The sequence below is a fragment of the Cotesia glomerata genome, linkage group LG9, assembly GCF_020080835.1.
Source record: "Cotesia glomerata isolate CgM1 linkage group LG9, MPM_Cglom_v2.3, whole genome shotgun sequence".
In the NCBI taxonomy this organism is placed as follows: Eukaryota; Metazoa; Arthropoda; class Insecta; order Hymenoptera; family Braconidae; genus Cotesia; species Cotesia glomerata.
Window position 1 is genome coordinate 11,248,492 of NC_058166.1, and position 22,870 is coordinate 11,271,361.

The following is a 22,870-nucleotide window of genomic DNA, read 5'->3' on the forward strand; positions in this document are numbered from 1 at the left end:
AAAACATTTTTGAGAATTTTTTCAAATTTTTCTGTCCAACCTCAAAAAAGTTATGAATTTTTCAAAAAAATGGCTTTTTTATTTTCAAATAGCCATAACTTTTTAGAAATTAACTTTTGGGTACCTTTTTTTTTTAAAAAATTTTTGTTTTTGAATGAACTTTTCGAAAAAATATACGAAAAAAATTTAACATGATCAATTATATAAAATAATCGGTTTTTTTAAGTACAATCGTCATTTTTTCGAAGTCCGCCATTTTATTTTTTTTTTTTTTTCAAAAAAAACTTCAATTTATTTGACAACTATCCCCGCTAATTCCGAGCAGGGCCGATTTTTTTTTATATTTTTTTTATTTATTTAAAAAAAATTTTTGTTTAATTTTAAAAAATGAAAATTTTTTTTTCATAAATACTATTTATATAACAATAAAAATGTTATTTAATGGTTCTGAGGTATTATAATCTCTATTTATTATATTAATTTTCTATTTTTTTGACTAGGATTAATGATTAATAAAGTAAATTTTCAATGACTGAAAAATTATTCAACAATTTATTAATTACGTCTCTGGCGTTTAAATATTTTACAAATTTTGTGCTCGTTGGAATTTGAAAAGTTTTTAATGTACAAACAACCATTTTTGTCTGGAATTATACAGTGTAATTGTTAAGTTCCTGTGATCGGTTTTGTTTTTAAAAATCTTTCATTTAAATCATTTACTGCTGTTTTATAATCCTCTTCTGGGGAAAACTTAGTTATGATGTTTGGCAAGTTGTCCGGATCAGAAATCTATTCAAAGACTTCTTCAGGCGTTGTTATTTGTTTGTCAACCGCAAGTTGGAGACTTGCTCTTGCTGCATATCGTTTAATGGTACCACCAATACCATCACATGGACCTTTGCCATGGGCTGTCGCAAAAAAATGCCATTCAGCAGGAATGTCGAAATCCTCTTCGTGATAATATAAATTTACGAAGTTTTTAAAGTTTTTAAATTGTTGAGGAGCCCCGTCAGAAAAATAATAAATTTTGTTACAACGTTCAGGAAGACTTTTCACATAGTCAGTTATTAATTTGATAAAAACATGTACGGCAACGGCATCATGATTATTACAATCTGAAATAATTACTAAACTTTTGTGTTCAAGTTCGCCATTTACTTTATAATAAATCACTACTGGGAAAATTGTTGCTTGATTATTGTTCCAGTGAAAACCAGATGCCGCGTTTTGCACTACGAACGCGTAATTTTCTGCAAAATCACAAATAATGATAAATTCATTTGGTTCTAATGTTTCTCTCAATGTTTTCAAAAATTTTGCTTGTTCTTTAGCAATAAATGAGTAAGGTAGAAGAGTTTTCAATTCAGTACAAAAATCTTCAACAAATTCTTCTATAGGCTTAATAATAGTTTCTAAACTGCTTCTCGGTTTAGATATCCAATACTTATATGTAATATTCTCAATTTCGTGATTTTCAAAACATGCCAGTAAAAGGTTACTCAACTCATCTACCCCTGGACAGTTTTCACATCTACCCAAATAACATAGAAACGATGGAGATTTACATACAATCAAACTCAAACAATCACTATAGTGTGTAATGGATATATCTGTATTTCTTGTTAGAGAATGAATATTCGCACCTGAAACATTTGTGATTTAGTTAAATAAAAATTCACACATTTATAACTGTTAATGAATTTGATAATTACCAAGCATCATTAACTTAACGTTTTGATGGATCGTATAGACACAGATGGTATGTGTTCCACTTGCCCCTGCTAACACACAATGTTTAGGTCGCAGAGAAGCAAATCTCGAAAATCCAATTTTCTCTGCAGCGTTTATTTCCCGAAAACATTGGTATAATTCTTTTAAGCTAGACAGGACAAGTCTTTTTTGGACGGGTACTCAATTACCATCATCATTTCGAACTGAAACAAAATCTTCCATACCTGGCATCGGAGCACTGTACTCATCATCATTATAAAAATTTTCAACTTTCATTTCACTTGATCTGCAATTTTTCTCCCTATAAAAAAAGATGTTGAGTAAGTGAGTCTTCAGTTGTGTTTAAGACATCAATTTAATGCTATATATATCTAATTTTGATTCAGGTACTGAAAGTGGACCTTTTTCTTCAACCAACGCTTTTGCTACCCTTGACGTATGTCTTGATGTATTCATAGTTTCAGAAATACGTCTTTCACTCCATTGTTCAGGTAATAATGTTAAAACCTATATTTTCAATGATTTTTCCGTTTCTTTATCGTTAAATTTGTCTTGCAGTAATTTTATTAAAGCGCGAAAATTTTCACCATCATCATCGACCGGGTCTTCATCAGTTGAAGAGAGTAAAACCTTTTTCAAGCTGTCAGATATCTGATTTATTTTGTTGTTTAAAAATTGATTGTCATTTAATTTCCTTGATGGGATTGGTGATTGATTTAACAGCTGTAATGCATGATTTATTACAGGTAACTGAGTTGCAGCGCTAACTTGAGATGCCGAGCTTGGTTGTGAATTTTTTGGTTCGTTATCAAATGACATAGAACCTTAAAAAATAATAAAAACATGTAATAACTCAAAATGTATTCAATTAAGAAACGTATAAATAATTTAAAAACCTTACGGAATGATAATGATAATGGTAGATCTGTGGCAGTTGTATTACTATCGCTATCAAAATGATCATCGTTTTCATTACTGTCACTAGAGTTGCCTTCGTGATCACTTGAATCAACATTAGGATCATCACGAGTATTTGTTTGTTGTCTAACTAATCATCGATCAAATTGCTTCATTGATGCCATGATGTTTCAATGAAATTATTCCACTAGATGGAGATTAGTAAAATCAAAATAATTAACACTTCCACAAAGAGTGAATCAGGAACATGTTCATAAACTTGAGAAATTTTTAACTTCCCGCTAAGAAAATCGGGAAGTTATTGTTTTCACCCCGTTTTGCAAAAATCGAGTTTTCATCAGATCTCGACGTTTGAAGGTCACAGGAAGCTTCCCTGACTATCCCCGCGAGGTTGTCACGGTGTCTGTATGTGTGTGTGTGTGTGTGTGTGTGTGTGTGTGTGTGTGTGTGTGTGTGTGTGTGTGTGTGTGTGTGTGTGTGTGTGTGTGTGTGTGTGTGTGTGTGTGTGTGTGTGTGTGTGTGTGTGTGTGAAAGTATGCGTGAAAGTATGTGAAAGTATGTGAACCGCTTATAACTTTTGAACGGCTTGACCGATTTTATCGCGGTTGATGCCATTCGAAAGGGCTTGACCAAACTTAGATTTTGAAAACTATTTGGACCGATTCAGATCAATAGACTTTGAGAAATCTTCAAAAAACTGAAAAAAAAATTTTTTTCAAATGCGGTTTTTTTGGAATAACTTTTATACGGCTTGATGGTTCAATTCCAAAAACTAATCAACTCTTAACCTCAAAAAACCACGTCGATCGCCACTAGTCCGGTCAAAATCGGTTGATTCGTTCGAGAGATATCGTGAACGAAAGAAAACCAAAAAAAGTGTTTCTACGGAATAACTCCGAAATTCCTAGCGCGATCAATTCAAAATTTAAGATTCTTTGTGAGGCTTAAAAAACTGCGTCGAATGCTGCCAACCGCGTGAAAATCGGTTTATTCATTCAAAAGTTATTGCGGTTTAAAAATTCAAAAAATAGTGTCTTATCAAATCTCTATCAGACTTTTGAGCTCGAAGAGCTCAAAAGCATAGGAAAGCAATCTCTTTGAGCTCGGAGAGCTCAAGATAATCCATAAATTGTATTTTTAAGCTCGAAGAGCTCAAAAACATCATTGGTGCAATTTTAATCGCCTAAGTATGGAATTAGCGGGAAGTTGCAGGGATGGCCTTCAGGGTCAACCGTTTTTCTAATTTTTTTATTTATCAAATGTAATGACAACAATTTTTTATTCGACACTAAAACGCAAAAAAGATTTATAGGTTATGTTCTAGATTTCAATATAGAGGAACACTATAGATTTTTGAATCGAAACATAATCACGTGTATCTACTAAACTGGCTATAGGTAAGTCTGTGATTGCCATACCCTAGTTTATCGATCCTATTGACGCGCCAAAATTTGAATTTCAGTCATTATAATCGAAGATTAAGATAATAAATAGAAATTATAATACCTCAGAACCATTAAATAACATTTTTATTGTTATATAAATAGTATTTATGAAAAAAAAATTTTCATTTTTTAAAATTAAACAAAATTTTTTTTTAAATAGATAAAAAAAAATATAAAAAAAAATCCGCCCTGCTCGGGATTAGCGGGGATAGTTGTCAATTAAATTGAAGTTTTTTTTGAGAAAAAAAAAAAAAAAGAAAATGGCGGACTTCGAAAAAATGACGATTGTACTTAAAAAAACCGATTATTTTATATAATTGATCATTTTAAATTTTTTTCGTATATTTTTTCGAAAAATTCATTCAAAAACAAAAATTTTTTAAAAAAAAAAGGTATCCAAAAGTTAATTTCTAAAAAAGTTATGGCTATTTGAAAATAAAAAAGCCATTTTTTTGAAAAATTCATAACTTTTTTGAGGTTGGACAAAAAAATTTGAAAAAATTCTCAAAAATGTTTTCCAAAGGGTAGAAAAGGATGGAAAAGTTTCAGCAAAATCTAAAGGGGTCGGGTTCAAAAGTGGTCGATTTGGTGTGGAATGCCCCATATGTATATATGAAAAATATATCAAAATGCATGTGGGTACTCAAATGAAAGCTCTTGGTGAGTGTGACATCAGGATGAGCTTATATATTAAAAAATGTCAATAATTAAGAACTGACATTGCTATCTTGTCAACTATTGACATTTTTAAAGATATAAGCTCACCCCGACATTACACTCATCGAGACGTTTCATTTGAGTACCCACATCAATTTTTCATATATTTCATATATTTATGTATATTATATACAGGGTGTCCCAAAAGTCACGGACGCCATTGTAGCATCTGATGAAAAAAATAATTCTGAGACGAAAAGTCCTTAGCCATTTTTCAATTAACCGTATAGATAATTAATTATTAATTAAAAATAACGTCTCTTTATTTGTTAGAGAGAGAGCGCCAGTGTCCAGTAAAGTATGTGCCAAACAAAGACACAACTAACTGTATGACTAACTGGTTTCTATAGCTAACGTAGTCACACATATTTACTTACACATTCACACGTGCAAGCGTCTTCGTTGGAACGCACTTGACTTGACACTAGTGCTCTCTCTCTAACGCATAAAAGGACGTTATTTTAATTAATAATTAATTATCTATGCGTCTGATTAAAAAATGGCTAAGGACTTTTCGTCTCAGAATTATTTTGTTTATCAGATGCTACAATGGCGTCCGTTACTTCTGGGACACTCTGTATATGTATATATCAAAAATATATCAGAAATGCATGTGGGTACTCAAATGAAAGCTCTTGATGAGTGTGACATCAGGATAAGCTTACATCTTTAAAAATATCAATAATTAAGAAATAACCTTGTATCTTGTAAACTATTGACATTTTTAAAAATGTAAATTCACCCAGACATTACACTCATCGAGACCTTTCATTTGAGTACCCATATCAATTTTTCATATGTTTTATATATTTATCTATATTATATATAAATATATAAAATATATGCTTATATCTTCAAAAACGTATATGCTTATATTTTCAAAAACGTCAATATTTAAGAAAGTACAGCGCAATTTAACAAAAGTCATTATTTAATAAAGCGAAATTTTTGTTTATTTATAATTCACTTGTCACGGTAGTCACATAGTGACTAATCATATTACTAGCTGCGATGGTAATAATTACCATCATGATTGTAGAATTTACAATCAACATGATTTTAGCGGTTAACATATATTATGATTAAGTTTACCATCTTTAAGTTACCAGCCAGATGGTAATAATTATTATCCAGATGGTAAATGTAACTATCTGGATGGTTCAGTTAACAATTTGGATAGTTCTTGCAATCATTCATACTAAGAAGTATGTTTTTACAATACTCGGATAGTTGTATTTACCATTAAATTCTCTCCGTGTAGGCGCTGCGATCAGATTCAAGAAAATTTTGTGTTATTGTGGTGAAATCAATCACAAGTTAATTAAAATATTCCATTATAATAACGTTTTAATAATAATTTTCATCAAAACAGTCCAAACGGTAACAGCTTATTCGAAAAAGCTTAAAATTTCTAAATTTAAGACGTGTGTACAGGACAACGTCTGTCGGGTCCGCTAGTATCAATTATAAATTATTTTTCACAAACAATCAACTATTGAATTTTCTTCAATAATAATATATAATTGTAACTTTTGATAATAATAATCAACACCTTTTAAAAACTTATATTCAAGCATCGTCATGCCGGATAAAAATTATAAAAATTAGCTTAATATCATTTTTAATGTTCAATAAACAATACCGCGAGTAGGAAGTAATTTTAAATCCTCAATGACAGAGCACAATTCCACGAACTAAAAATCCATAGACAATTCATAACAATTCATCATCGATCATTAAAAGCGATTTCAGGTAGTCAGCAATTATGTCACTTGCGGTTGTGTGCTGATCTTGATTCTTATAAAACTAAACGAGATCGTAAGTTAAAAAAAATATAACAATAAAAATAAACTTACGAATACGAATAATAGTAGCATTACGTATAAGTCAATTATTTTTTCAGGGAGACTAGGAAGTAATGAATCTGTCACTGGTATATAAGACAAGTTATTTCACAGCATGGACATAAGTTTTTCAAACGTCCTTTGAACAAACAACTAGCTAACTAACAAACAACTAACTAAACAATGCGTTCATCAATTTTCGTGCTGGTAACCTGTGCTCTTCTTGTTGGAGTAAGTTTTATTATTTTTATTCACTATTGATACAGAATCAAGTTAATTTTTGTGTTGCATTGATCTGAGTTTCGATTCTAAAAATATTTTTGAAAACTATTTAGGTACTTGGAGACGAAGAGAAAAGGGCGAAAATGAAAGCAACCTTCGAGAAGTGTCTCAAAGAAGGAGGAATCGAAAAAGAAGAGCTACATAAGGCTCATGAAGCTCAGAAAAACGGAGAAGAACCCGATCAAAAAATAAAATGCTTCACAGCTTGTATGGCCAAAGAAATGGGTGCTGTACGTACATATTTTTGAAATTTTTCATCTTACAACAGATTTGTCCTGTAAAAATTTGGTTATTTTGTTAAGATGGTTGATGGACAATTCAACAAAGACAAAATGCTCGAGAAGCTTCCAGCTGACATACCCGATCGTGAAAAGAAGGTTGAAGCGATCACAAAATGCACTGAAGAGAGTAAGTTTCTTTTTATGTTCATGATATCATTGTAGATTTTTTAAGGTAGATGACTTTGGAACGCTAAAAAATGCACAATTTTCAATAATTTTCTTTTCAGATTCTGTCTAGGATATTACAATTAATTTTTTTTTAAACTTTTATTTAAAGCTTATAAAATACAAAAGTACTTGATTTTTTTAAATTTCATTTTTTTAAAAAACTATCTAAGAGGCGCCGAAGTTAAAGCCTCAAAAATATGCTGTCCCATGGTAGACAGTTAATCGGTGAATAGGAAAGATAAAAAAAACACGGCATCTTTGAAAGAACAGTCCTTTACGAGACAATCTACCACAATTTGCCAAAAAAAAACTGCCAGATGTTTGATAAAAATGTTAAAAAATACCCCAGTTTTTCACTATTCTCGGTTTAAAAAAATGTCCCAACATAAAATTGAAATGAAATATATATGTGAAGCCAATTTATTCATAGTTTGATTGGTCAAATATATCATAAGCATAAAAATATACGTGATTCCATACGAACATTCAGACGCGCGCTTGCGGGCGTACGTTAAATCTGGTTAGGGGAACCTGGGGCACGACAGCCTCCCTCAAAAATTAAGTAAAATATTTTTTTTTTCAATTTCCCTCAAGTTATGACCTCTATAATGTTTTTATGATATTTTGGGCCAATATGTGATATGTGGGGCATAATGGACCACTCGAGAAAAAAATTGTAACGAAAAATAATTTTTTTTTTTTTTTTTCAAATTATGATATATTTGTGGTAAAATGAATTAAAAAAAAATTTTATTGAACTAAAAAATTTAACAAAAAATTGAATCATACAGGGGAGAGAGGTGCACGACGGTTTCGGGCATAACAGCCCCTCTCATAAATTAGGTAAAAATTTTTTTTTCCATTTTCCGTCAAGTTATGGCCTCTATGATGTTTTTATAATATTTCGGGCCAAAATGTGATAAGTGGGGCATAATGGACCACTCGAGAAAAAAATCACAAATTTAAAGAATTCATTATTTTAGGCCTTTTCAAGTCAATGAATCAGAATGAGTTTAATTAAACTGAAAAATTTAATGAAAAGTTGAATTATATAGCTTATAAAAAATTGAAAACACTGTTTTTTAAAATTAAAACAGTAATCATTATATGATGAATTATTGATCACGGTATTATCTGCACCAGACAGAAACCTAATCTCAAAGTTTTATTTGAATTCCTCCAAGGATGTCTTACTCTACGCAATTCATATTTCTAATTTTGACTTGATAAAAATATAAAAAAAAGGTCTGGTTCAAGATATTACGTATTTAAAAAGCTCAATATGAAAACTCTACCTGTGATTTCAATCAATGTAAACTAATGTTACCAATTCATTGCTAAATAACATCTCTGTATTTTTTATCTATTAAAATTTATAATAATTTTTTAAGACGTTAACAAAAATTACACTTTGAATAAACCATGAAATATAAATGTTCGATGATTAGAAAATCACATCGAGATACTTTAATGAATATACGATTATTCGCAATGATCACAAACATATTCGTCAGAATAATCTTTGTCAATTCCTGCGCAAGAATCATAAGACCATTTATTACAATTTTTACATTGAATCTATGACTCTGAGGACTCTAAGGAAAGTCCATTGCAATACAGACAATGGCAATCATCATTTTTATATTTAAAATGTTTTTTTTTTTTTTTTTTCAAATTTTTCAGTTTTAATTAATTTATTTTTAACTTCCCGCTATGAAAATCGAAGATTTTCAAAAATCGGGAAGTTATTGTTTTCACCCCCTTTTGCAAAAATCGAGTTTTCATCAGATCTCGACGTTTGAAGGTCACAGGAAGCTTCCCTGACTATCCCCGCGAGGTTGTCACGGTGTCTGTCTGTATGTATGTGTGTGTGTGTGTGTGTGTGTGTGTGTGTGTGTGTGTGTGTGTGTGTGTGTGTGTGTGTGTGTGTGTGTGTGTGTGTGTGTGTGTGTGTGTGTGAAAGTATGTGAACCGCTTATAACTTTTGAACGGCTTGACCGATTTCATCGCGGTTGATGCCATTCGAAAGGGCTTGACCAAACTTAAATTTTGAAAACTATTTGGACCGATTCAGATCAATAGATTTTGAGAAATCTTCAAAAAACTGAAAAAAAAATTTTTTTCAAATGCGGTTTTTTTGGAATAACTTTTATACGGCTTGATGGTTCAATTCCAAAAACTAATCAGCTCTTAACCTCAAAAAACCACGTCGATCGCCACCAGTCCGGTCAAAATCGGTTGATTCGTTCGAGAGATATCATGAACGAAAGAAAACCGAAAAAAGTGTTTTTTCGGAATAACTCCGAAATTCCTAGCGCGATCAATTCAAAATTTAAGATTCTTTGTGAGGCTTGAAAAACTGCGTCGAATGCTGCCAACCGCGTAAAAATCGGTTTATTCATTCAAAAGTTATTGCGGTTTAAAAGTTCAAAAAATAGTGTCTTATCAAATCCCTATCAGACTTTTGAGCTCGAAGAGCTCAAAAGCGTACAAAAGCTATTTTTTGAGCTCGGAGAGCTCAAAATAACTCATAAATTGTATTTTTAGGCTCGAAGAGCTCAAAAACGTCATTGGTGCAATTTTAAGCGCCTAAGTATGGAATTAGCGGGAAGTTGCAGGGATGGCCTTCAGGGTCAACCGTTTTTCTAATTTTTTTTTTTTTTGTTTAATTGAGATCTTTTTTTTTGCTCCATGTTAATTTTTTTTTCTGTGAGTTCTTGGCTATCCCGACTAGAAATTTCAGTGAGTCATATGCCGAAGAACCAATTCGGGGCAAGTTTGGCTTGCCTAACTTAGGCTTGCCTAGGTTGTACCTCATAAAAACCAAGGTAGGCAGAACGAAATGTTTGGCTTGCCATATTTGAACGTAACTAGGAAAGTTTCATGGATTCGTTAAGTCTGATATATCATATGGGAACGCCGAACTGGTTTCAAGTAACGATAACCTGAGTTTTGCTAGTTTGGAGCGAACTTGGCTTTCCGAACTTAGGCTAGCCCAATTCAAATCTTATTTGTTTTAAATTAGGCAAGCTGAACATTGGTTGTGCTTATAAGTATCTTGAAGTAAGAGGTCGCTAATTATAATTACTATTAAGGCGAGTGTGAAGTAAAGTTAAGTGTTATGTGAGATTAGTGTATCTAACTCCTCCATCATCTCCTTCCCCCTTGACTTATCAAATCTACCAATCAAAAAAACCTCTTTACATTAAAAAACGCTCCAAAAAACAAAAAAAAAATTACAGAAAAAATAAAATAAAATAATATTAAATAAAAGCAACAAAGAATTTGTTTTTTTTTATTCATAAAATATTTAAAAAATTTAGTCCTAAATTTAATATTTATACTTAAAATAGTAAAAGAAGATAAAAAAATAAGCATTTGTTATTATTAATTTTCGCTTGATAATAAAAAAGCTAAAAATCAAGAAAGAATTAGATTTGGATTCTTCGTTGCGAATTTGGTTTCCAAACTGCAACCTAATCAGGAAGCCAAGTTAGGCTGAGCCTCGCAACTGCGTTACGTCCCAAATTTTGGCCTTGTTTGGATGCCTTACTTACTGCAAGTTTGGAATTCGGCATGCCTTACTTGCGCCAAATCACTGCCTCACTGAAATTTCTAGTCGGGTGCTGCCTAGTTAGGTAGCCAAATTCGGACTGAATGAGGCTTGGATAGTCACCAGCAAGTGTGGTTTCCAAACCACCGCCTAAGTCGGAAGCCAAGTTAGGCCCAAACTCGCGACTGCGTTACTTCCGGGACGTGGGCCAACTTTGGATTTCTGGTTCGGCGCGAGCTTGGAATTCGGCATGCTTAATTCGAAACGAACCACCGCCGAACTTAAATTTCTGGTCGGGATACTCAAAACTCGTAAAAATCGTGGTTTTCCCTCGACGACGTTTTCTGTAAAGAGAGTCTCTAGATTTTGATGGTAATAGCTTAAGTAAAAAAAAATTTTTTTCGATTTTTTGCAAAATTTCGACTGATTTGTTCAAAGTAGATGGCAAATAAATGAATTTGACGGTTAAAAGCCACAAAAAGGAAAAATCGGCTTAAGGGGCCGTCGTGCACCAGGCTTCCCTATAATTAATTTTTTTTTGGCAACATGTCGTAGATTAGCTTACAAAACATCTCAACGAGCAAAACAAGATTAAAAACATTAAAATCGATCGAATAATTTCGGCGACGAACTGTCCGCTATTTAAAAAAAAGTAGTTTTGAAAAAAACGTGTTTAAAGTTTTCACTCGCTATTAAGCGCTATTTAGAGTGCGTGCACATTTTTACTAATTGCACTATGTTAGAATTCGAATTTTCGGAATTTTTTGAAGTGATTTTTAAAAGCATAAGGATTGAGAAAATGCAACAAATAAACGATTTTTTTTAATTTACAAGGTGGTTATCTATCTCATAGATTAGCATTAACTTTTTACACATGGATAAGAAAATATTAACCATAACTGATAAATAAATAGAAAAAAATTTTTTTTGTTATTTACAATACGAAAATTTGAACATTTTCAATTTTTTCATCTTTTCCTTTAATTATTAATAGCACAAGCTGATTTTTAACATTTAACTTTGTAATAATGTTAAAAAGATTTATTAAATTATGTTTTTATTACAGAGGGAAGTGACGAGTGCCAGACAGCTTATCTCGTAATGAAATGTCTGCGTGACAATAAGGTAAAACTAATAATAATAACATATATGAATCGTAGTTAGTTTATGATCATAAATATTACGTAGAATAAAAATCTAAGTCAACACTTCTGTTAGCGCTCACCTTCACACATTTATGTCCTGATTATGATTTGGTTATATAATAATTTTAATTATATTATTGTACAGGCACTGCCTCATCATCACCACCACCACCACCATCACGACCAATAATTGTTTCTGGATAAACTTGGTGTTGTGCAACTTCATAATTCAACGGCCACGATATGAAACTGAATTTTAAATTATATAATGAAAAATGTTGATAATTATTATTATTAATAGAATCATTAATAATAATGTACTACCACATTTTGTACACCAATTTTAAAAATATTTTATTAATTAATAAACTGTAATAGCATGACAATTGTTATTCTTTTATTTTGGTAATTTTTTAATTTTACAGTCATCTGATTATTTTAAGATGAAATAATCGAAAAATTAACATTTTTAAATATTCTTTATTAATTTTTCAAATCATTTTATTTTGCATGGTGAATAATTTGTGGAGTGGATAATTTTTATTAGATTCAATCCATTCGGGTGAAATTCACTCCAAGAAGGATTTTATTTATATTATTAATAAAAAAACTTCACAGCGTAAATTTTTTAGTTTTTTTTATCGAATAAAAAAAAAATTTTGTTATTCGTTTAAAAATTACAAAATAGTACTGAAAAGTTTTGAAAATGAATCAAAAATTTTCTCTCAGTTTTATATAATGAATAAATTTTAGTATTTAAAAAAAATTGTGTCAATATTTATTTTCAATTCCTACAAGGAGCATTTTTTGATGAATCTTTTTTATAATCATTTATTTTATAAGAAATCCTAAAAATGACAGTACTTTTTTTTCGTATTTTATCTCTAAAAACACAAAAAAAATTTTTTTTTAAATTGTCAATTTTTAAGCTTTTGAATTGGGAGAAATTCCCGAGTAAAAACATAAAATAGCCGCAACAGCGCCGTACGGAGTCTAAGTGCCCGCAATAGTGCCGCATCACAGCCGCAACAAATCTGTGATAAAATAAAAAAATTATAATTGCCGCAACACGGCTGCACTATAATAAATATATCTAAAATACTTCTTAAATCCCTCAACACCGCCGAAACACAGCTGCAACAAATCTGTGATGAAATAATAAAATTGTGATTGCCGCAACATCACCGCAACACGGCTGCACTGTCCCGAGTAAAAATTAAATTATTATTTTCTACTAGAAAATAATAAATTTCGATCGACCGCCGCAACACCGCTGCAACACCACTGTAACACCGCCGTGACACCGCCGAAACACCGCTACACTACCTTCGTTTGGTGGTATACATTGAAATAAAATATTTGTTCATCATTCAAATAGCTAAACTAAATTCTTTTAGTTAACTGATTTACAGCGCAGTTGGTAATGTTCGAGACTTTCATGCAGACAACCCAGGTTCGAATCCCATCGCAGTTTAATCATTATACAAAATTTTTCCAGGGTATTTCAATAGGCATGCCGCTTCTGTTCATCCCAGAGGACAAAATTAAAAATATACTTACTACGCAATAATACGACTAAAAAGAATCAATAATTTCGCGGTACTTTGGCCTGATTTAAAAATTTTTTTTCGTTTTAATATTAGGCATTTCAATAAAAAGAGATTGAACAATGGGTCTAACATTAAAATTTATGTTCAAGTTATTTATTCATTAATTATTGCGTGATAAATTAATTATGATGCCATTTTTTGTGAAATTTTAGCTATGCTTTAGCATTGGGGTACAGCAGTGTTGCAGGGGTGTTGCGGCGATGTTGCGGTTATGCGAGTCGAGAATAATGATTTCGTGTTGCGGCGATTTTGTCTTCTAAACGGCTGTAGTACGGCGGTGTTGCGGCAGTGGATAAAAATTTTATTGTTTAAAAATCAATTTTTATTTTTACTCGAGTTGGAATTTTCTAAAAATATTTCTCAATTATTCTGTTTTTAATAAACTTTTCAAATAATATATTATTTTTAAGAAACATTCTAAGTATAAAAACCATAGTTTTCATAGGTTGTAATGGTGTGGACCGTGAAATTATATAATTAACTTTTTTTTTTCTAATAAATAATCCCGTATAACTTAGAACGAGCAAAGAATTTAATAATATTCAAAAGCTCATTAAGAATCCATTAACCCAAAATTTACTTGGTGTAATTTGAAGAATTGTATATTACACTGATTATACTCATGCTTCATGTATCATAAAAATGACATATAATACAGACCGAAAATTACCATAAGATAATGGGAAAATCCAAAAGGTAAACCAAATCTATTTAATAAATTCCAACAATCATAATATTGCAAGTTATCTTGGGCTCTCCGCCTACGAACGATATCCTTTCTCCTTTCGTGTTCCATCTTTCTCACTTTTATTTTACTTTAATTGATGGCGTTAAAGAGATCAGGTCAGGATAATTAAGTAAATAATTAATAAATAAATAGAAGTATTTCACTTCATGGACTGATATGTTAATAAAACATTTAATATTGAAGATTATTTTTATTTAATTACCGGCAAAACCGTCGTCTACTTCGCTGGTTATCTGTTGACTGTGCACTGTAAAAAATTTGCGGAGTGAACGCGGAGTAAATGATTTTTAATTGATTCACTCCCAACGGGAGTGATATTTACTCCGAAAAGGAGTTAATTTTTATTAATAATAAAATTCACTCTCAAAATAAATGAATTTAGAAATAAATAAATTTTTGTGAAGAAAATATTTTTATAAACCCTTTTTATATTTAATTATTAAAAATTTAATTTATTATTTTTAATACTATTTCATTTTAATTATTATTATAATGTTTTTATTTATTTTTTTTTATAAATTAATTATAATTAAAAATTGTCAAAAAAAAGTATGCAGATATATATCTTCTTAATATGTATAAATCTCCTGTCACGATGTTTGTCCGCGATGGACTCCTAAACTACTTAACCGATTTTAAATTAAATTAGCACACCGTGAGCAGTCTGGTCCAACTTAAGAGATAGGATAGCTTAGATCTTTAATTATAGTCGCAATTTTATTTTATTGCAAATTATTTGTCTATAATTAATTGACAGTCACAATTATCTGTCAACTCCAAAAGATTCTAACAGATGTCGATACTTTTCGACTGGATTGAGTAAGTAATCAATAGATGGCACTGCTATGGTAAACCGACAAACGTGTCTTATAAGCTACAGTTCAATATCATAATTACCCCGTGTTATTGAGGCTAAAGTATAGATTAAATTCATTTTGTAGTAAACGAAATACCGTGAGATTCAATTATTTCTACTTTTTTAATTTTTGGTGTTAGCATAGCCAACCACGTGTTACTTAGACCGAAGTGTAAATCAAATTTAAATTATAGTGACGATAATACAGTGAAATTATTCCTGCTTTTTACTTATTTGTGCTTCATTATTCAAAATTCTATAATTATAAAATATATACATGGGTCATTCCACCAAATAAGAACATTTTTACGGGGCGACCCCCGATTTTCTGAAATTTTGAAAAAAAAATTTTTTTAACTTTTTTATTAATTTTTCTGATGAGGAAAACTTTTTTATTAAAATCCACGAAGAATCTTATCTTGTCGGAAAAATTCTCAGCTTTTGAATGAAAATATCCATTTTATCATAAACACATCAGACGACCCTTTGAAATCCAATTAAAGTGGAAAAATTGATTTTTCTCGGTGTGCGGTGCAAGGTACATCCAATTTGACTTTTTTTTTCTGAAAGATCAGAGTTTTTTACACAAAATATATGGTTTTCACGATGTGCATATTTTTTGTTCAATCACAATTAAAATAAACGTTATATCGGCTAAGCGTTATACGATTATTCGGGATAGTAAAATAATTTTCTGTTAAATATTTAAAATTTCAAACTGCTCGTTAAAAAATTGAGTTTATACAATGCAGATGGCGTTCACAACTACGATTCCATTTTCTTATTTAGGATGTAATTTTCCAAAATTTGCGAGAAATACTGATTGGATTGTGGAAACTTAATCAATTTATAAAAATTTATTGAATAAATTGATTTGTAATAATCCAACGGAATCATGCTTCTTCAGAAGTTGTAATAGATGTCCAAACAATGAAGAAATCATTAATTACTTTCATCCATCGTTTAAAGAATTTGATGTAAATGAAATCGAATTTAAAATGTGGACATCAACCGATCGATGTACCATTGTAAACGTTATTTCAGTTCCGATGACTTTATTGATACCTTAGCGACGCAACTTGAGAAACTTTTAAAACATGACTTTATAGTAAAAATACAAAGTCGGTTTTTCCCTAATGCGAAATTAAATTTGAAGAGTGGTGAATTAGCGGTAGTTTTTAACTTGGTAGAAAATTGCGTTTGTTGTGCAGGAAGCTGCTCAAGGCTATCATTGAAATAATGATCAAGCTACTATACTTCAAATGGTGGTTTACTAAAACGAAAATGATACTATTAAGCATTTAGGCTTAGTTGGTATCTCAGATTGCCTTAAACATGACACAGTTTTGATTTATTTATTTCAAGAACAATTGATTTCTTTTTTAAGAGAAAAATTTACTGTTATTGAAAGAATTTTTTACTTCTCAGATGGAGCACCTCAGCAATTTAAAAATAAAAAAACATTTACTAATTTATGTTAATATTATGCTGACTTTAGAATCATCGTTGAGTGGCATTTTTTTGCGACTGCCCATGGCAAAGGACCATGCGATGGGCTTGTAGGTCCAGTAAAACGACATGCTGCTAGAGCTTCATTACAAATGGAAAATAAAAAACATATACTGGCACCACAAGATTTGAATTCCTGGGCAATCAAGAATTTTACAGGCGTTGATTTTACTTTCATAACGAATGATGATTATTTAGACAAAAAAAATGTGTTAGACGTACGATATTCTTTATCAAAAACGGTAAAGGGTACACAGACATTGCACACTTTTACCGATAAATGATGAAATTGGATATGCTCTTATTAAAACTGTATCAACATCTGAAAAAAGTTCAAAAATAAAAGTATTTTAATTATAAAGATTTTACGTCTAATTTAATTGCGATTGAACAAAAAATATGCACATCGTGAAAACCTTATATTTTGTGTAAAAAACTCTGATTTTTCAGAAAAAAAGTCAAATTGGATGTACCTTGCACCGCACACCAAGAAAAATCAATTTTTCCACTTTAATTGGATTTCAAAGGGTCTTCTGATGTGTTTATAATAAAATGGATATTTTTATTCAAAGGCTGAGCATTTTTCCCACAAGATAAGATTTTTCGTGGATTTTAATAAAAAAGCTTCCTTCTTCAGAAAAATTAATAAAAAAGTTATAAAAAATTTTTTTTCAAAATTTCAAAAAATCATAACTCCAGAACCGCTGCATGTTAAGGGCTGAAACTTGTAGGGAATTTATTTCTTATTATAGAGAACACCTCCATAAATTTTAAACATAATCCGCGAGGGTCGCCCCGTAAAAATGTTCTTATTTGGTGGAATGACCCACATGTAAGTATTATCACATAATTATAATAATTAATTAATATATTAATGAGAAAATGGTACAAAGCTCCCCACATTTTTTCAATAATTTTACAAATATTTTTTTTTCATTGTTTTCATTTAACCTCTATTAAAAATTATTTTGCACTTATTATTTCAATGTGCTATAATAACATGTTTTTCAGTTTTTTTTTTTTTTTTCTAATATTTAAACGATTAAATTAATATTTTCAGTCAAATGCCACCGAAAAAATCTAACCTCAACAACGCAAGCACCAGAGAAGCACGACGCAAACGTGTTAAAAGAGCTCATCAGTTGCCAGAACAAGTTGATACAAGAAATACAGCTCAAAGAATTAGAACAGCAGAAGGTCGTGCACAAGAATCTCAAGAACAGTGTAGCGAACGTCTGCAACAGAATATTACGAGAACAAGAGCGGCACGAGAATGAAACATAGCTACAGTACGAGCACAAAAACGACAAAGGCAACGGATCAGCCGCTCATTAATACGTACATCATTCGTTCGTATTGCTTTTGAATATGCACCAGATATTAACTACTCTGCGCATTCAAAAATTGCTATCGGTGGAATGGATAAAGTATGTCAATATTGTCAGGCGTTGAAATTTCGAAATGAAGCTGCCGGTATGTGCTGCGCAGCAGGACAAGTCGTGCTGCCACCTCTACCCGCTCCGCCAGAACCTTTATTATCCCTTCTTGCTGGGAATTCAGATGATTCAAAATTATTTTTGCGTAAGATACGCAAATTTAATTCTTGCTTCCAAATGACGTCATTTGGGGCAACTAAAATTTGCGATCTTGCATCCGATGGACGTAATTTTGAAACTACATTCAAAATACAAGGCCAGGTGTACCACAAAATTGGATCATTGATGCCAATGCCTGATGATAATCCGAAATTTCTTCAAATTTATTTTATGGGCAATTGTGAAGAGCGCGTAACTACTCGGTGTCAGTATAATTTCATTGAACAAGCAGAGGAAAGAGCAATTGTGATATTACTGGAAAATTTTTTAGAAGATCAGAATCAACTACTTCAATTAATCAAAAGAGTTTCGCCACGATTGCAAAATGACAACTATCAAATCGTCATAAAAGCCGATAAAGTACCATTAGGTGAACATGCTGGTAGATTCAACGCTCCAACTGTTGATGAGGTTGCTGTTATCATGGTTGGTGATCCAGTTGACAAAAGATCTATAAAAATTACACGGCAAGACAACACTATCAGTACGATTTCGGATCTACACCGTTCATATGATGCACTACAATATCCATTGATATTTTGGCAAGGACAGGATGAATATCACCTTAACATCAAACAGTGTGATCCTAATACCGGTAAATTTGACAATTACCTATTGATTTTCTTACTGTATGTATGAATGTTAATTTCGTATTGTATTTTATTTTTTATTTTTTTAGGTGATTATGGAAATAAAAAAGTGAGCTCAATGAACTAATACGCACACCGAATAATGATTAGACTAAATAAGGACAACTATATCCTTCGATATCGTCAGCTATTCCATCAATACATTGTTGATATGTATGCTAAGGTTGAAAGCGAACGCTTGCGATTCATTCGATTCAACCAGGCTAAATTACGATCGGAAGAATATATTCACTTACGAGATGCTGTTGCTGGAAACATCGACGGAAATTTAAATCCTAATGACATCGGTAATGCTTTCATTTTACCTTCAAGCTACATCGGCAGTCTACGGAACATGCAGGAATACATACAAGACGCGATGACTTACGTACGTTATTACGGCCGACCGGATTTGTTTATTACATTTAAATGTAATCCGAATTGGGAAGAGATACAAACTTTATTATTATCAGGACAACAAGCAATTCATCGTCATGATATAACTGCACACGTGTTTAAACAATAATTGAAATCCTTAATTGATTTTATTGTTAAATATTCAATTTTCGGTATCACACATTGTTGGCTGTATACGATTAAGTGGCAAAAGCGAGGTTTGCCTCATGCCCACATTTTGATTTGGCTTGAAGATAAAATCCGTCCAGAAGAAATTGATCAAATAATTTCAGCCGAAATTCCAGACCCATTAATTGATCCAGAATTATTTGATGTTGTCACTAAACACATGATCCATGGGCCATGCGGTGCTTTTAACATCACGTCACCATGCATGGAAAATGGAAAATGTAAGAAAAATTTCCCAAAGCCGCATACGAATGACACTATCACGGATGTTGATGGTTATCCTATATATCGCTGCAGAAATACTGAGAATGGTGGCCACACATTTACAATGCGACTGCCGAATTATCCAAATCAAGCAGAATTTGATAATCAGTGGGTGGTACCATATTCACCATTACTTTCAAAAACTTATAAAGCTCATATCAACGTTGAGCTTTGCAGTTCTGTAAAATCAATTAAGTACATTTAATAAATACAATAATTAAATGTACTGGTAAAAATTGGGTAGAAGCTCAAGCACAAATGTCGGAACAACTTAATAAAATAGGGAAATGGATGTGCAATAACTATCTAACTTTGAATATAGAGAAAACTAATTACATAACTTTCGGCTCATACAAAGACAGCATTCCAGATAATTTTTTATCAAAGATTTATGATAAGGTTAATAATCGGTCTGACACTTGTAAATATCTGGGTTTAATTTTTGATAGTCATATGAGATGGGATAAACATGTCAAAGAACTTCTGAGAAAGACCAGATATTTCATGTTTATTTTCTACAAGCTAAAGAATGTTATGATTAAAAAAGCCTTAAAAATGATTTACTATGCTTTATTTGAAAGTATTGTAACGTATGGTATTACCTGGGGGGAGGGGGGGGGTAGTTATAAAAATGTAATGAAAGTGCTAATGAATACTCAAAATAAATTAATCCGATTTTTACATGATAAAGATGATAAAACTCCGATAATGGGAGTTAAAAATAAGTTTATTGTAGAGTCTCTATGTTATCATTATTCTTACTGTAAAGAAAAATATAATGATTATAAGGGTAAAACTAGAGCTAAATCCTTACAATTACCAAAGATTAATAAAAATATTTCGCGCAAAAATTCTAAATATATAGCAATTAAGCATTTTAATAAACTACCTCAGACTTTAGTCGTTAAATATAAAATATAAGCTTAATAAAAAAAAAAGTATTTCAGTGGATAGCATCAATTGATATCTAATTTTATGATTACATCTTTGTTATCATAATATGCTCTCTTATTTTTCTTTTTTCATTTTAAAATGATACTTTATATATTAATATTAAGTCTTTTTATTGATAAGTTTTTGTTTCTCCAGGTCTATGTACAGGTGTTTTTTATAACACCTCTATAGGTGCATATTTTGTATGTATATACTAATTTTGTATCCTGGTAATAATAAATAAATAAATAAATAAATAAAAATTTGTAAATATGTAAACAAAGGCAGTCATTTGGCCATATTTGAAGTACAAAATATAAATAAAATGACGAAATAGCACGATACCAAATGGGTAGATACATTAGCAGCAACGGCGCTATTTGGCATATTCTCAGTTTTCCCATACACGAAAGAGATCCTTTTGTCCAGCATCTAGCAATACATCTTGAGAACGGTCAACGTGTATACTTCACTGAAGAAGATCTTCTCCAAAGAGCGTTCGAGGCCCCAAAAACGACACTAACTGAATTTTTTACATTGTGTCAAAGATTTGATATTTTTGGCCGATTCGCAAAGACATTGCTATATGGTGATGTTCCGCGTTATTTCACATGGAAAAAATCCAGTAAAAAATGGGAACCACGAAAACAAGGAAAACGACATCCTTCCATTCCAGGCATATTCAAAGCTAAGACATTGGGGCGACTTTGCACAGTACATCCAAAGCAACGTGAGTGCTTCTATTTACGTTTGTTATTGGTGAATGTGCCTGGACCAACGTCTTTTTAATTTCTGCGAACAGTTAATGGTCGAGTATTCAATATATACCAAGGTGCATGTCGTGAACTGCAATTGCTAGAAGACGATAACCATTGGGACTTAGCGCTTGCTGATGCTGCGTTGACATCAATGCCCAATAACATTCGTCAACTGTTTGCAATTATTTTGACGACGTGTTATCCATCGTAAGCACAAACTTTGTGGGAAAAATATAAAAATTGCATGACAGAAGACATATTGCACCGAATTAGACAAACAGATCAATGCCAAAACATAGATTATACGCCAGAGACGTATAATGAAGCATTGGTGTTGATCGAGAATTTATGTGTTCTAATTTCAAATTTACCACTTAATCATTATGGTATGCCATCACCTAATCGCCCAGCTACTGACTTAGTCAATACCGATTTACAACGAGAACAACAATATGACCATGGAAATTTAGCCACGATTATCACGAACAGTGAGCCATTACTAACAGCAGAACAAAAAATTATTTATGATCGGATTATGCTGGCTGTTGCTGCTGAACAACCCGAATCGAAATTTTAAAACCCCAGTTCAACCTAGTAGAGCCTGATTCCTTTGATGTAGACATATGCCGCTCTAATTTAAGAACCTTTTTCAACCTAACTCGTCTTATATCAGGGTGAGGAATAGTGAGTTGGGGTTTAGTTTAAATTTTAAGATTCTGTTTCAAACTAACTCGTCTTGCATCAGGGTGAGGAGTATTGAGTTGGGATTTAGTTCAAACTTTAAAATTCTGTTTAAACCTTATTCGTCTAAATTCAGGTCGTAGAAGAGTGAGCTGGGGTTTAATGAGAATTTTATCGCGTAGGCTTCTTAGGGTGAAACAGAGATTAAAACTTTATACATTTTTCAAAATAAATAAGAGTAATAAAAATTATTATCATTATTTTGAAAATGTATTACAGTAAAACGTGCGAAAAAATCACAACAAAACCATTTATAAATTTTCTATGCTTAATAAACTGCGTCGAATGCTTTTTTAAAAATTAAAATCGAACGACGCGTTCAAAAATTATATTTGTTTAAAAATTTACAAAATTTTTTTTCTCAGTATTTTTTCGACATAACATTTAAATTTCTTAACCAAACGATATTTGCCCGGACATCCAGTTTTTTCGCTTTAAAAACTGTGTTGAAAACCATTTGGAAAATTAAAATCGATCGACGCGTCCAAAAGTTACAGCTGGTTGAAAATTTACAAAAAATTTTTTTTGATATTTTTCGAAAATAATTACCGGGCTTCT

The 22,870-nt window shown here is 31.4% G+C and overlaps 4 protein-coding genes across 5 annotated transcripts; 2 read left to right on the forward strand and 2 right to left on the reverse strand.

Annotated features, from left to right (window-relative positions):
* Positions 1–789: 789 nt before the first annotated feature.
* Positions 790–1,873, reverse strand: LOC123272234. The gene is made up of 2 exons (XM_044738933.1): positions 1,713–1,873; positions 790–1,643 (listed from the first exon to the last, which is right to left on the reverse strand). The coding sequence occupies exons 1-2, from the start codon at positions 1,720–1,722 to the stop codon at positions 790–792; spliced, it is 864 nt and encodes a 287-aa protein (XP_044594868.1). The 5' UTR covers positions 1,723–1,873.
* Positions 1,874–2,215: 342 nt separating this feature from the next.
* Positions 2,216–2,898, reverse strand: LOC123272235. The gene is made up of 3 exons (XM_044738934.1): positions 2,871–2,898; positions 2,633–2,779; positions 2,216–2,555 (listed from the first exon to the last, which is right to left on the reverse strand). Exons 1-3 carry the CDS (start codon positions 2,896–2,898, stop codon positions 2,239–2,241), a joined length of 492 nt encoding a protein of 163 aa, XP_044594869.1. The 3' UTR covers positions 2,216–2,238.
* Positions 2,899–6,736: 3,838 nt separating this feature from the next.
* On the forward strand, positions 6,737–12,381 carry LOC123271920 (general odorant-binding protein 56h-like). Of its 2 annotated transcripts, none has more exons than XM_044738471.1 (5): positions 6,737–6,886; positions 6,991–7,167; positions 7,240–7,345; positions 12,006–12,064; positions 12,224–12,381. In XM_044738471.1, the coding sequence occupies exons 1-5, from the start codon at positions 6,839–6,841 to the stop codon at positions 12,272–12,274; spliced, it is 441 nt and encodes a 146-aa protein (XP_044594406.1). In that variant the 5' UTR covers positions 6,737–6,838; the 3' UTR covers positions 12,275–12,381. The 2 variants fall into 2 exon arrangements, with proteins under 2 accessions (XP_044594406.1, XP_044594407.1); XM_044738472.1 differs by having other exon boundaries at positions 12,230–12,381.
* A 5,844-nt stretch (positions 12,382–18,225) lies between these two features.
* LOC123272236 lies at positions 18,226–20,085 on the forward strand. Its single transcript, XM_044738935.1, has 4 exons — positions 18,226–18,997; positions 19,082–19,101; positions 19,216–19,542; positions 19,633–20,085. Exons 1-4 carry the CDS (start codon positions 18,226–18,228, stop codon positions 20,083–20,085), a joined length of 1,572 nt encoding a protein of 523 aa, XP_044594870.1.
* Positions 20,086–22,870: the final 2,785 nt, after the last annotated feature.

What these genes read in the sequence shown, in the direction of transcription:
- LOC123271920 (XM_044738471.1), top strand. Translation starts at nt 6,839, where the DNA reads ATGCGTTCATCAATTTTCGTGCTGGTAACCTGTGCTCTTCTTGTTGGA. An exon ending in CCTGTGCTCTTCTTGTTGGA is followed by an intron (nt 6,887 to 6,990) that starts GTAAGTTTTATT and finishes AAAACTATTTAG; the next exon opens with GTACTTGGAGACGAAGAGAA. An exon ending in AATGTCTGCGTGACAATAAG is followed by an intron (nt 12,065 to 12,223) that starts GTAAAACTAATA and finishes AATTATATTATT; the next exon opens with GTACAGGCACTGCCTCATCA.
- LOC123272235 (XM_044738934.1), bottom strand. Translation starts at nt 2,898, where the DNA reads ATGTTCCTGATTCACTCTTTGTGGAAGT. An exon ending in GATTCACTCTTTGTGGAAGT is followed by an intron (nt 2,780 to 2,870) that starts GTTAATTATTTT and finishes ATCGATGATTAG; the next exon opens with TTAGACAACAAACAAATACT. An exon ending in ACCATTATCATTATCATTCC is followed by an intron (nt 2,556 to 2,632) that starts GTAAGGTTTTTA and finishes TTATTTTTTAAG; the next exon opens with GTTCTATGTCATTTGATAAC.
- LOC123272236 (XM_044738935.1), top strand. Translation starts at nt 18,226, where the DNA reads ATGGATAAAGTATGTCAATATTGTCAGGCGTTGAAATTTCGAAATGAA. An exon ending in GTGATTATGGAAATAAAAAA is followed by an intron (nt 19,102 to 19,215) that starts GTGAGCTCAATG and finishes ATGTATGCTAAG; the next exon opens with GTTGAAAGCGAACGCTTGCG. An exon ending in GTCATGATATAACTGCACAC is followed by an intron (nt 19,543 to 19,632) that starts GTGTTTAAACAA and finishes TATACGATTAAG; the next exon opens with TGGCAAAAGCGAGGTTTGCC.